This window comes from Meles meles, chromosome 4 (genome assembly GCF_922984935.1).
Source record: "Meles meles chromosome 4, mMelMel3.1 paternal haplotype, whole genome shotgun sequence".
Taxonomy (NCBI): domain Eukaryota; kingdom Metazoa; phylum Chordata; class Mammalia; order Carnivora; family Mustelidae; genus Meles; species Meles meles.
This window is the reverse complement of record NC_060069.1, coordinates 94389380-94403697: the sequence shown is the minus strand read 5'-3', so window position 1 is coordinate 94403697 and position 14318 is coordinate 94389380. Positions and strand designations below refer to the sequence as shown.

Sequence of the window (14318 nt, the reverse complement as noted above, 5' to 3'; positions counted from 1 at the left end):
CTTAATGAAATTTCACATTCCCAGTGCATGGTAAACTCAAAATTGTTTTGTTGAAAGTCATATGATAATTTCTTTTAGAGCAGAGGCAATGTGTCAAATTCCTTTAATCTCTGCAATGGTAGATCATATGCATTTAGTAAGTGTGCACTCAATATAATAACATCACTGGTACTGCATTTTGCAAGATACTTTCATAGGAATTGTTTCATTCTGTTTTTACCACAAACCTTATGAAATATGTAAAAGAGCCAGTTTGGGGCCCAATGTTACAGATGAGGAAGATGGGACCCAAGAGGGCACATGGCCTGCCCATGATTACAAGGTTGACAGATGGTAGAAGCTGACCAGGAGCCCAGGCTTTCACCCTGATTCCATGTCTCCTCATGATGCCAGAGATTCTCTAAGACCAGTTAGCAGGCCGGTGCTAAAGCATGAAGGAATTTTCAATAATCCTCAAAGAGATTAGGAAAAAAAAAGATAAATGGAGGGCTCGTTTTTCATAAAACTAAGCTTACTTAGTTTTAAAAGCCATCCTTTATTCTGAGACTATGCCCTTTCTAATTTTGTGTAAAAATATTTGTTCTTTTAAGTGTTGTTAGGTGAGAACTGTTATTTGTTTGATGTACTAAAAGTTGTCAGGCCAGTCCCCCCAAGCTTTTTGACATTTTATTGGTGTGCAAAATCCACAAAGACTGGGAAGCCCTGCGCAAAACCACACCCTATCTTCTGAATAAATACATGAATGGAAGCCGTAAGGCAACTTAAAGTCTTTATCCCACCAATTGACTTAAGAGAGGTGTCCAAACTAGAGAGATTAAATTGGAAAAGCCTGCATTCAGTTTCAAATTGGGTCAGCGTATCATCGTTGGAAGGGGGCATCAAGGAGAGTGTTGAGGACCTAAAAAAAGAGATCAGACTCCAAAGTAAGTGGACTGAGTTTCTTTGAGTAACTGTGCTTGGCAAAATGCCATTTTGATTTGTCATTTTCTTTGGCCAGCCTGATCACATACTCTGCTCACTTAAGGGAAATTGACCTCAGAAACAATGTCCTGGGAGAGATGGCTGCTGCTGACATACTTGAAGCGCTGAGAGCCAGAAAGACAGGTAGAGTGTGGTTTGTGTTCCCTTCCACGTCTACTCACCCCTAAATGCTATATTGCTCACAGCTTGCTCTACTTTTTTCATCAAATAACTGTCCTGAGCTATGTGATGACCAGGAGCACTGTCATAAGCCACCTACCCTTATGTCCATTTGCTCCATGATTTGCACAGAGTTCAAGAGCTTTTCTGATGTCATAGGTTGTCTTTGACCTAAGCACAGTTGTCTCCCCTTATGCATGGGGGACATGTTCCAAGATCCTCTGTGGATGCCTGAAACTGCAGATAGGACCAAACCCTACATATACTGTTTTTTTTTCCTATACAAGCATACTTATGAGAGTTTAACTTATAAATGGGCACAGTAAGAGATTAACAATAATAAATAGTAATTTAGAATACTTATGACAGTATACTATAATAAAAATTGGTGAATGTGGTCTCTCTCTCAAAATACCTTACTGCACTGTATTCACTCTTCTTCTTGTGATGATGAATAACCTGCATGAGGAAATGAAGGGAGGGGATTGACACCATGGCGTTATGCTACTACTGACCTTCTGATGATTCCGCAGAAGGAAGACCATCTGCTTCCTGACCATGGGTAACAGGAGCTGTGGAAAGAGAAAACACAGATTGGGGCGGGCTGCTGTAAGCAATATTATCTGAGGGACCCTCTCCTATTCTCTATTCTCCCCTACAACCCAACCTGCAGATATTTTTCCAGACAGCAATTGGAAAATTTCAAGCAACATCCTTACAAGATTCTGACTCGCTTGCTGGACCATCAAAGATTGCTTAATTGTGATTGACATCAGAAGAGTATGAATGGTCTCTCATGACCATGTAATCCTTTGAAAATGAGAGAATCACATATGGAATGAGTTATTTATTTAACATGGGCTAACCCTGCCCTCCTGCTTTCATTAATACGCATGACCAGAATTAACAATAGCCGTTCTTATTGCTGATAGAAGATGAGGAAGCGGCATTTCCAATAAAGTTCAGGGTCACCTGGGTGGTTCAGTAGGTTGAGCCTCTGCCTTTGGCTGAGGTCATGGTCTTTCAGGGTCTTGGGATGGAGTCCCACATTGGGTTCTCTGCTCAGCAGGGAGCCTGCTTCCCCCTCTCTCTGCCTACTTGTGATCTCTCTCTCTCTCTCTGTCAAATAAATAAATAAAATAATAAATAAATAAACAAATGGGGGAGAGACTTATATAAGACTGATAAATCACAGACCCGTACCCTTGAAACCAGTAATACATTATATGTTAATTAATTGAATGTGAATTTTTAAAAAGGCAGGGAAGAAATTTTGTCATTATCAGGCAAGTTACATGGAGAGAATTAAGTAGTAAAAGCATTGGATTGGTCTTTATCATTTCTTTGATAAAATGACCTATAAAATGACCTTAGAGACATGGCATAGTTTTAGATTGCATTTTTTTTTCTAACACTGGCAGTTTTGTTTTTTTTTTTAAGATTTTATTTATTTGACAGACAGAGATCACAAGTGGGCAGAGAGGCAGGCAGAGAGAGAGGAAGGCAGGCTCCCTGCTGAGCAGAGAGCCAGATGCAGAGCTCAATCCCAGGACCCTGGGATCATGACCTGAGCGGAAGGCAGAGGCTTTAACCCACTGAGCCCCCAGGCGCCTCTAATACTGGCAGTTTTTTTTTTTTTTTTAAAGTATATATTTTTAAGATTTTATTTATTTATTTGACAGACAGAGATCACAAGTAGGCAGAGAGGCAGGCAGAGAGAGAGGAGGAAGCAGGCTCTCCACAGAGCAGAGAGCCCGATGCGGGGCTCGATCCCAGGACTCTGGGATCATGACCTGAGCTGAAGGCAGAGGCCTCAACCCACTGAGCCACCCAGGCGCTCCCTAATACTGGCAGTTTTAAAGAGAATTATAACATTACTATCTACTGTATTGCCATTTTTAAACTAAAACCACTGCATCATCCTTTCTTCACAGCCAACCAAACGATCCCAAGATTTTTGAACTATCCCTTTATTTTGGAGAAACAGAACATCTACTTCTAGTCCACTTGAGTTGAATTCAAATGCAATGGAATTACTGTTCCATTCTAAATTCCATTTAGAACAGTAATTCTAAATGGATTTAATTCTACAATGGAATTTTAGAATTCCATTAGAATAATATTATATTTTATAATAATAAATTATATAAATTTAATAATAATATTAGAATAATTTCTAAAATGGAATGGATCAATTCTAAAATGAATTTAAATTAGACTTTAAGCTCAATAGGCTGAAAGCAGGTTAGTGATTTCATTTGGTTTTCCTTAGCACAGTGGTCACTTTCTCACCATACCCTGTAATAGAAGACTTTATTAATGGCTGCAGGCAATCTTCGGTCATTACTGTAGTGAGTGCTAATGATGGACAGTCTCAGCCGATTTGATGGAAAATGGTTCTCATCAAGTATTTATTTGGGGCTTGCTTAGTAAATGGTTCAATTTATGTGAATGGGGAAGATGATTATGAAATACCCACCTGAAAATACAGCTTCTCATTTAAAAAGCATTAAAAAACAATGTATAGTTCAAGAAAGCATTTCCCCCCAAATATGGTAGTATATATCATGAGTAGCTCGAGTGTATCCACGTTTTGAACCAAAATAATTATGGCATGTTTCTGATGGAGCACTTAAGATCATTAGTTTGAATACCAAGAAAGACTCCTCAAAATGGGGTTAGCTGATTGGATTCTACAGGGAAATCTCTTGCCATTTAACCTTAATGGCATCCTTTTAAACATTAAAAGCAATTAGTAATATCAGTGATTATAGAACTAATGTTCTTCTTTTGATTGCTTATGTGTTCTTATAATTTGCCAGTTAACAAGCTAATTTCTAATCCTGATTCTACTTCTTTCATGAAATCCAAATTAACAGCCCAAAGACATTTATTTGTCTACCAAGGAATTATTATTTTTTTAAAATATTTTATTTATTTATTTATTTGACAGAGAGGGAGGTCACAAGTAGGCAGAGAGGAAGGCAGAGAGAGAGGGAGAAACAGGCTCCCCATTGAGCAGAGAGCCCGATGCGGGGCTCAGTCCCAGGACCCTGAGATCATGACCTGAGCCGAAGGCAGAGGCTTAAACCACTGAGCCACCCAGGCGCCCCTACCAAGGAATTCTTAATGAACTGTCAGGTTTCTCGGTAACTAAATGGAAATGAGACCGCCAAGACAAGTGAGGGTCCGAGAACAGATCTTTATTGTGGGCACCCTCGGGTGAGGTTCCACTACTCAAAAGAGGGCAGTGAGTCGGGGAAGTCGCGTGCAAGACAAGGTGGCAGGGGTTTACATAAAGTTGAAAAGCAGAACTATTTCCTATTGGTCGGCTCATATGCAAAGGAAGGATTGTAATCTGACCAGTCAGAGTTACTTCCTCTATGCAAAGGAAGGATTGTAATCCGACCAGTCAGAGTTACTTCCTTTTCTGGGGTTTGAGGGGTATTGGGTTCAGTTGGGGAAGTCCAAAAGGAGAGGTGTAGGTGTCTGCGTGGAGCTGTCAGCAGGTCATTGATCCATTGGCGTCCCAAGAGGAGGTGATGACGGGAACCTCGGCCATTTTGGGTTATCCGCCATCTTGAAGAGTTTCCCTTCCTGTCCGGCCCCAACATGAACTACCTTCAATGATGGAACACACACACACATAATGAAAGCTTTCTCAGAAACATCAGCAACCTCACTTTTTTTTTTTAAAGATTTTATTTATCTGAGAGAAAAAGAGATAGCGACAGAGGTAGCAAGAGAGGGCACGAATGTGGTGGAGAGGGAGAAGCAGGTTCTCTGCTGAGCGGGGAGCTCAGTGAGGGGCTCGATCCCAGGACCCTGAGATCATGACCTCAGCCAAAGGCAGACGCTTAACTGACCGAGCCAACCAAGCACCAAGCAACCTCACTTGTTACCAATTAAAAAAAAAAAAAAAAGTTTAGCAGAGGAAAAAACTGCTGTTTACATTTTATAAGATTGCTCTTTTACTAATTTAAAAGAAAAAACCAACAGAAGACTTCAGGATCAATTCATTTATCCATTTTTATTTATTTCAACATTAATTTATTAAATGCTTTAGAACAAGGCAAAGGGAGCTCACAGCAATCACTGAGCCAAATGCAAATAGGCTCATTAAATGACCTGGCTTGAAATAGCCATAGGCCCAAACTGACCAATTACAAACAGGCACAGGTCCTAAAATTTAAGTAAAGGGACGATTCCGTAGTTCCTTGCCTCCTCACTCTGCCCTGTAATGGTGGCCCCTCACCACCGCCTCATAGCAGACAGTCCTTTGCTGTCCTGTCTGCCACCCCCTTGCTGTGTATTCAGTAAACTTTTATCTCTTTTATTCTACCTTCGGTGAATTCTTTCACCATCCATATTGCCAGCCTCCGCCCAACCAGAGCACCCAATCGGGACACCCCACAAATGCCAGGCCTTGTTTGAGTTGAGCAGTGACTCCCTGCTTTCATGGATCTGACTTCCTAGTGGATGACAGACGGTAAACCAACTATATAGAGAAGTGAAATATGTATTATTGTAGATCATTTGGGGATCATACTTAAGGGAAAAAATAAAGCAAGAAAAGGAGATAAAGCATGTATGTCAGGGGATGGGGAGTTTAGTTGGGGTAGCCAGAGAAGACTGTATCAAGAAGAAATGTTTAAAGACGGGAAGGTGTGCGGGAGCAAGCTGCGTGGATACCTGGGAAAAGAGCAGTCCAGGTAAGCAGAGCAGCAGGTACAAACGTTTATGGCAGAACACAGCTGCTGTGTTCTATTTTTTTGGTAAAGATTTTATTTATTTATTTGACAGAGAGAGATCACAAGGAGGCAGAGAGGAAGGCAGAGAGAGATCACAAGGAGGCAGAGAGGCAGGCAGAGAGAGAGAGAGAGAGAGGAGGAAGCAGGCTCCCTGCCGAGCAGAGAACCCGATGCGGGGCTTGATCCCAGGACCCTGAGAACATGACCTGAGCCAAAGGCAGAGGCTTAACCCACTGAGCCATCCAGGCGCCCCAGCTGGTGTGTTCTAAAGCCAGCATGGAAGTCAGTATGGCTGGAGTGGAGTGAAAAAGAATGGGAGGGTTGTAGGACAAATTTCCAAGAAGCAAGCATGGAGGGCAGGGGGCCTTTCTAGGCAATTATGAGGACCTTGGTTTTTAACTTTATTGAAATGGAAAAGCATTGGAGAATTTTGAGAGGAGTGACCAGATCTGACCCACATCTTAACAGGATTACTCCAGGTCTAAGCTGAAAACAGATTTGAGGAGAGGGTAAAAGAAGGAAGACCAGTTAGGGCGTTGTCTCTGGAAAAATTAAACAGAGCCTTTCAGCAGACCCAGGACACACAGCATGGCGGAGACTGAGGGTGGAATAAGCTAAAAAGAGGAGGATTAGGGAAAATTCTACACACTGAACACTTGGGACTCAGCCTTTACCATTGCCTGAGCCACCTTTGTCTGCCCTGCTTCTGGAGGCTCATAGCCATATAGAAGACTGGGGTGTTCTTTTTATTTATTAATTGATTTACTTTGAGAGAAGCATTCACAAGAGAGCAGGCATGGAGAGGGGCAGGCAGAGGGAGAGGGAGAGAGAATCCCAAGCCAGCTCCATGCCCAGCACGGAGCCCGACACAGGACTTGATCTCACAGCCCTGAGATCATGACCTGAGCCAAAATCAACAGTCAGATGCAGGGAGATTCAAATTAAAACCTCATTGAGATATCACCTTACACCAGTTAGAATGGCCAAAATTAGCAAGAGAGGAAACAGCGTGTGTTGGAGAGGTTGTGGAGAAAGGGGAACCCTCTTACACTGTTGGTGGGAATGCAAGTTGGTGCAGCCACTCTGGAGAACAGTGTGGAGATTCCTGAAGAAATTAAGAATAGAGCTTCCCTATGACCCTGCAATTGCACTGCTGGGTATTCACCCCAAAGATACAGATGTAGTGAAAAGAAGGGCCATCTGTACCCCAATGTACCCCAATGTTTATTGCAGCAATGGCCACGGTCGCCAAACTGTGGAAAGAACCAAGATGCCCTTCAACGGATGAATGGATAAGGAAGATGTGGTACATATACACCATGGAGTATTATGCCTCCATCAGAAAGGATGAATACCCAACTTTTGTAGCAACATGGACGGGACTGGAAGAGATTATGCTGAGCGAAATAAGTCAAGCAGAGAGAGTCAAGTATCATATGGTTTCACTTATTTGTGGAGCATAACAAAGAACATGGAGGACAAGGGGAGATGGAGAGGAGAAGGGAGTTGTGGGAAATTGGAAGGGGACATGAACCATGAGAGACTATGGACTCTGAAAAACAACCTGAGGGTTTTGAAGGGGTGGGGGGTGGGAGGCTGGGGAACCAGGTGGAGGGTAATAGAGAGGGCACGTATTGCATGGAGCACTGGGTGTGGTGCAAAAACAATGAGTACTGTTACGCTGAAAATAAATAAATTAAAAAAAAAAAAGAGTTATGCTTAACTGACTGAGCCACCCAGGTGCCTCTGGGGTATTCTTTGATAAATTGAATAGCCCCAGAGAAAGGAACAACAGATGCTGACCCCTGGCCATGCCCTCTTCATTCAAAGAAGCCCAGCAGGGAAGCAAGCCCTGCTCAGACAGAGGAGCTTCCCGTTAGCCATTCACTGTGAACAGAAACCTGAGAATCTCCAGACAATTCACACAAGTCTTCAACATAGGAAACCAAGCCTGAAACACAGAGACAAAGAGAACTCTGAAGATACAGAGACAATACAGAAAATTAAAAAAAAAAAGAAAGAAAGAAAAGAAATTAGTTACAACTTCTCCAGGGAAACAGAAGATAATGCATCTGTAAAACACCAGGATGCCAGGGGCGCCTGGGTGGCTCAGTGGATTAGGCTGCTGCCTTCGGCTCAGGTCATGATCTCAGGGTTCTGGGATCGAGCCCCGCGTCGGGCTCTCTGCTGCGCAGGGAGCCTGCTTCCTCCTCTCTCTCTGCCTGCCTCTCTGCCTACTTGTGATCTCTCTCTCTGTGTCAAATAAAATAAAATCTTAAAAAAAAAAAAAAAAAAAGAACTCAAACTGTGTGCCTCCTGTTTCCTAGGAAGCTCCCAGAGAACACATGTGAGCAAAGTAAGAGTAAACCACAAAGATGAAGAATGGAGAATCCTGAAATCAGGAGAACCAATACAGAAAAGTGGAAAGGGAATCCCAGATGATGGTTGAGGATCAGAATGAGTCCAAATTGGAGCCAGAAAATAGAACACTTCAGAAAGGAAGGACACTGCAATAAAAACTGAATAGAGTATTGGACATACTTAAGTATTTTGCAAGAAATATGGGTGTCTGGCAAAGAAAAGAAATTGGGGGAAATTCTTAGAATAGGTACACAGAAAACAGTGCAAAGGAAAAAGATAATTATTAACTCAGAAGAAAGTCATTTAAGTGGGGCACTTGGCTGGCTCAGTCAGTACAGTGTGCGACTCCTGATCCTGGGGTTGTACATTCAAGCTGGGTGTAAAGATTACTTTAAAATAATCTTTAAAAAAAGTTATATAAGAAAGGGAAACACTGTGAACAAAATGTATATGACTATATGAGTCAATACACCAAGTGCTGATTTAACTAAAAATTGTGAAATATCACTATTGGGAGGTTTGGAGAGAGGAAGTGATAGCAGTCAATATATAAAATTTTTACTGGAGGGGCTCCTGGGTGGCTCAGTTGTTAACTGTCTGCCTTCAGCTCAGGTCATGATCCCAGAGTCCTGGGATCAAGCCCTGCTTTGCGGGAAGCCTGCTTCTCCCTCTCCCAATCCCCCTTCCTGTGTTCCTTCTGTCACTGTCTCTCTCTCTGTCAAATAAATAAATAAAGTCTTAAAAATAAATAAATAAAATTTTTACTGGAAATACCAATAATATAAAACACTTTGTTTGAAATAAGGCAGTAAATCTCATGAAAAACAGAAGAGTGAGTTAGAAGTGGTTGTCTCTGGAGAAGAAGACTGGGAGTGTTGAGGCAAAAGGCAAGGGTCTGTCACTTTTCATTATAAACTTTTTAACCCTATTTAATTTTTTAGCTATAAGTATGCATTACTTTGTTTATATTTTTAGAGAATTGAAAACTGGATCACTTTCTACCCTGTGATTTATTGTTATATAATTCCATGTTAATATCTAAAACCATCTCTTTTTAAAAAGATTTTATTTATTTGAGAGAGAGAGAGAGAGCGTGCACACTAGTTGGGTAGGGGCAGAGGGACAAGCAGACTCCCCACTGAGTGCAGAGCCTGACTTGGGGCTCGATCCCAGGACCCTGAGGTCATGACCAGAGCTGAAGGCAGATGCTTAACCAACTGAGCCACCCAGGGAACCCAATATCTAAAACTATCTTAAGTCACCTTAGCTTCCACTAAGGAGTTGGAGGCCTCACGTACTCTATAGAATGTTTACGAATGGCTAGAGTTTCATAAAGAAGTGAAAAAGATGACCAGAAGTATGGTGTTAGGGAATATGACTGTCTTTTGCGGGTGTGGCTGTCGCATGACTCCTCTGAGACCTCCAGCTGGCCCCCATACTGCACTACTGGCCCCCTGTCAGGTGGTGTCCAACACCCAGCACTCCTCACAGCCTGAGCATCTCCCTCCTGACTGTCCCAGTGGTCAAGACTTTGGGCCTTGTTTTCTTATTGAAACTCCTGTCTTCCTCTACATTTGAACCTGTCTTCTTTTTTTCCACTCTGAGCTTTGTTTTTCTCCCTGACTACGATTTCTTCCTATTTGCTATTGAATTCTGCCTCAGTTAGAGGTGATATTTGGCTACGTGGAACAGGACCAGATATAGTGGCTTCATCAGCTAGCGGAGGACTGAGCCGGCCTAGACCCGTCCCAGCATCATGCCTTTCTCTTTCTCCACCATCAGCCTTAGCAGATGGTTTATATCCTCATAGCTGTAGGTGGCTGCTTCACCGTAAGCCTCCCGTCTTCATTCCAGACCAGAAGGAAGGAAGGGACAAGGAGAAAGTACTGGTACCTGTATGAGGAAGTCTCAGAAATCCCCCAGCACACTTATGCTTATTTCCAGCTGGTCAGAAGTACGTCACATACCCATCCCTCATTTTTAGCTTGGCACATTGCTACCCTAAGAAAAATCTGAGCTCTGTTAGAAAATAAGTTCAGAAAAGATATTAGTCAGGGAACTACAAGTATTTGGCTGAAGCTCCTTTAGATTATGATCAATAGGTCAGCTGGTCTACACCAGACCTGGTCAAAGGCCTCTGAAGCCAGTGACCCCTCCAGAGTGGCCCAAGTGAGACACCAGGGTCTTTATTAGACATTCCACATGCCCCTCAAGTCACCTAGCAGACCTGCATCTGTATAACCTTCTGCTCTATAAGGAATCACGGAAGACACTGAGCAAAATTAGACCCAGGAAACATGAGTGCTTCTCAATCTAGGCACAGCCCTGGGAGACTATTGCCTTAAATTTTATTATGGCCCGGCCCCACCCTGAAGTGTCAGAGCAATGTTCCCCCCACAACCACACCTTTTTTTGTGATGACCCACAGGAATGACCCATGGACTAGAATGATCACACCAAGTACCAGTAAGTACTGCTCACCGGAGGAAAACATCCAAATAGCGCTTATCATCCAGGCACATATGTACCACCCAAGTCCTCAGTGACACAGTTTCTGGCCCTTTCTAAGTCCTGAAATTATGAGCTGTATGGTCTTATATTTCCAGGTCCCTTAACCGTTTTCATCCATCTCACCCTCCACTACCCTTTACTGTGCCCAGCCTGATTTTTTTCCCACATCCTTACAACCATTTTCATGTTTCATGACCCTCTGGAGGGTCAGGCAGTACTATTTTTAAATACTTATTTATAGTACATGCAGTACTATTTTTAAGGTTATTTTTCCTCTCCACCATCTTTCCTACTTACCTTCCTGCTTCTGGCTTCTTCCTGGTGTATCCTGACCCCCAGAAACTACAGCCTGGGGCCCCTGGGGCTCTGCAAGTAGGACCCGGCCATCTGGCTAGATGAGAAACAAGAAGGTGGAGAAGGGCAAGTGCCATGGGAAATAACAGAAGGATGGGTTGACACGGGCTCTGTGAATGGCATGCTAGGTATTTGATTCTTATTATTCTGATCCCAATTTTGATGTGTGGGAGTAGGTTTCCCACACACCACCAAGCAATTCCCAAATACTAGCTGGGTGGCCCACAGTTCAACTCCATTCTGACCCTACCTACTGGGAGCTTAGCATCAGATTCCACAGGTTAAGGGCTCAGTCCCACAAGACTGTCCCCTCCCTACCACCACCACGTTGGACATCAATAGCAAGTCCATATTGTTACCTGGGCTTCTGACTGACTGGCCATAAAGCTGAGGTTCTCATGAGCCCCTCCTTGGGTTTGATTAATTGGCTAGAGCGGCTAATATGACCCAGGAAACCAGTTTATTCATGATTACTGGGTTATCATAAAGGTTACAAATCAATAGCCAGATGAAGAGATACAGAGGGTGAGATCTTGAACAAAGCAGTTCTGTCCTCATGGAGTTTGGAGCCCAGCATGGTGGCACGTGGAAGCATTCTGGTTTCTCAACCTGGAAGCTCTTAGAATCCTGTCCTTCAGATTTTTATGGAGGCTTTATTACTTAGGCGTGGTTGATTAAATCATTAGCCATTAGTGATTGATTCAACCCCCGGCCCCTTTCCCCTCCCCGGAGAATCAGGGTTAGAGAAAGCTCTAATTTTCCCTCTGTGGTTGGTTCCCCTGGCAACCAGCCCCATCCTTAGGTGCTGCACAAAAGTCTCCTCATTAACATAAACTCAGGTGTGGTGGAAAGGGGATTGTTATGAGTTACAAGGCACCCATTTCACCTTTACCGCTCTAAGGCGTTTTAAGGAACTGAGAACAAGGGACCAAATATTATATTTAAGTTTTCTTTTTTAAAAAAATCCAGTGGAATTAACATGGAGTGTTATATTATCCTCAACTGTACATTACTCAGTGCTCATCGTGGTAAGTATACTCTAACCCCATCACCTATTTTACCCATCCCCCACACACACCTAAGAGACCAAAAGATGCTCCCATTTCTCTTATTGGTCAGGAAATTCCAAAGGTGTGGGAGCCAGGAACCCTGGACAAAGACCAAATATATATGGGAAATCTGAATAATCCAAATATATATTTCCTAGAAACCACAATATTGCTGGATTGTATAGGAAATCAATGAGAAATCTTGGTTTCAAGTGCTACAAGACCAACACAAACTGATCTAAGTACATGCACACCAAACTGTTGATCCATAAAAGTCCAGGGGTGGTTCTAGCTACAGGTCTAGCGGGATTTAGGGGTTCAAGTAACACTACCTACCTTCCTCTCCTGGAAGTTCTGCTTGTGCTGACTTTATTCTCAGGCAGGTTCTTCCCACTTAGTGGCATTTTGGGCAGCACAGGCCATAAATTTACATGGTACCGGTTTAATCTCAAGAAAGAGCCTTTCTCCTGATTTCACAGGACCATCATGAGTCACATGCACACCTGTTAACCAATCGCTGTGTCAAGGGGAGTAAATCCACTAATTCTCCAGATCCGGGTTATGTGCCCATCCACCCCTGGAGCACAGGGGAGTGGAACCCCAAAGTAAACTCAAGATTCTGTTCCAGAAAGAAGCTAAAATAAATGCAAGCTGGACAAGTAAAACCAAGAAAGGTCCAGTGAAGATGAAGAGTCAATAAAGTATTAGAGGTGATGAATGACAAGATAAGAGTTTCACTTTCAGATGATTAATCTGGAAGTAGATTGCAGGATGGATTTGGGGGCGGGGAAGTCTGAAGCTATGAAGATCAGTTGGAAGACTACTACAATTATCCAGGTAAACATGTGACTTTAGGAATGGGAAAGAAAGGGCTGGAATGAGAAGTTATTATAGAAATAAATTGCTATGGATCACTCACGTCAATAAGATATAGGCAAAAGGTATTAGGTGAGAGGGAAGTTGCCCAGTTAATAAGAATGTGGGAGAATGCCCCTCTCAGAAGCTAAGACCTAATCCATCAAATGGAGTTGTGAGATATCCTACTGATTTACTACTATGTTCTTCCCCTCTCAGGTAAACTCCCAATCTTAAAAATTACAGTCACTCCTCAAATGTCTTCTGATACCTTCAGATCTATTTGGAAAAATAGCAGGAAATCTAGGATTACCAGTAAAAAGAAGAAAAAGGTATGCTCTTGGATGTCTGTGTCTGTGAGTTACAGCCACCAGGGGAGTGTGTGGATGGACCCTGGGCACTAAATTGGGGTAGGTGCCACCCCCAGCAGATTTTGCACTTGATAAAATCATGAGAATTTTGGTTCTAGGTAATAGTATCCCAAACCATCAGTCCACCCTAATGGATGATTGTATCAAAGGACAAGTAGTAGGAAAAAACATAGTTCCCTCAAAGGTTGGTGCAAACCTTGTCTCCTCTCTTCAACTTTCCCATCCTCCTCTCCCCCCACAATCCTGGTACCTGTTAGCTTATTGTGGATTTGAAATGGTGAATTTACCTGAACTATTTATGAAACGTGCGGGATCTATTCGATAGTAGTGCTTTATATATGTTCACTCTCTATTGTATGAAGTTGAACTTCCTTTTTTCTTTTTATAATTTATGAATTTTGTGTTCATTATTTCACAGGGTAAAAACTGAATATGGATGCTCTATATCTTTATGGATGCTGTTTCCATGGCCAACTGGACATGTGTAGAAAGATCTTGCTTGTTCTATAATAAGAGTTTTCACTGGAGGGGCACGTGGGTGGCTCAGTGGGTTAAGCCTCTGCCTTCGGCTCAGGTCATGATCTCAGGGTCCTGGGATCAAGCCCCGTCCCGGGCTCTCTGCTCAGCGGGGAGCCTGCTTCCTCCTCTCTCTCACTCTCTGCCTGCCTCTCTGCCTCTTGTGATCTCTGTCTGTCAAATAAATAAACAAAATCTTTAAAAAAAAAAATAAGAGAGGGGCGCCTGGGTGGCTCAGTGGGTTAAAGCCTCTGCCTTTGGCTCTGGTCATGATCCCAGGGGCCTGGGATCAAGCCCCACATCGGGCTCTCCGCTCAGTGGGGAGCCTGCTTCCTCCTTTCTCTCTCTCTGCCTGCCTCTCTGCCTACTTGTGATCTCTGTCAAATAAATAATAAACAAAATCTTAAAAA

The 14318-nt window shown here is 42.9% G+C and overlaps 1 protein-coding gene across 9 annotated transcripts in view; it reads left to right on the top strand.

Annotated features, from left to right (window-relative positions):
- LOC123939609 overlaps positions 1-14037 on the top strand; it is a 47022-nt gene extending 32985 nt beyond the window's left edge. The window contains exons 9-11 of one of the 9 annotated variants that reach the window (XM_046001331.1): positions 1025-1104; positions 13241-13353; positions 13811-14037. In XM_046001331.1, the coding sequence (XP_045857287.1) occupies positions 1025-1104; positions 13241-13353; positions 13811-13822 (205 nt within the window). In that variant the 3' untranslated portion in view covers positions 13823-14037. The other 8 variants (XM_046001328.1, XR_006817940.1, XM_046001332.1 and 5 more) reach the window with 8 other exon arrangements.
- Positions 14038-14318: the final 281 nt, after the last annotated feature.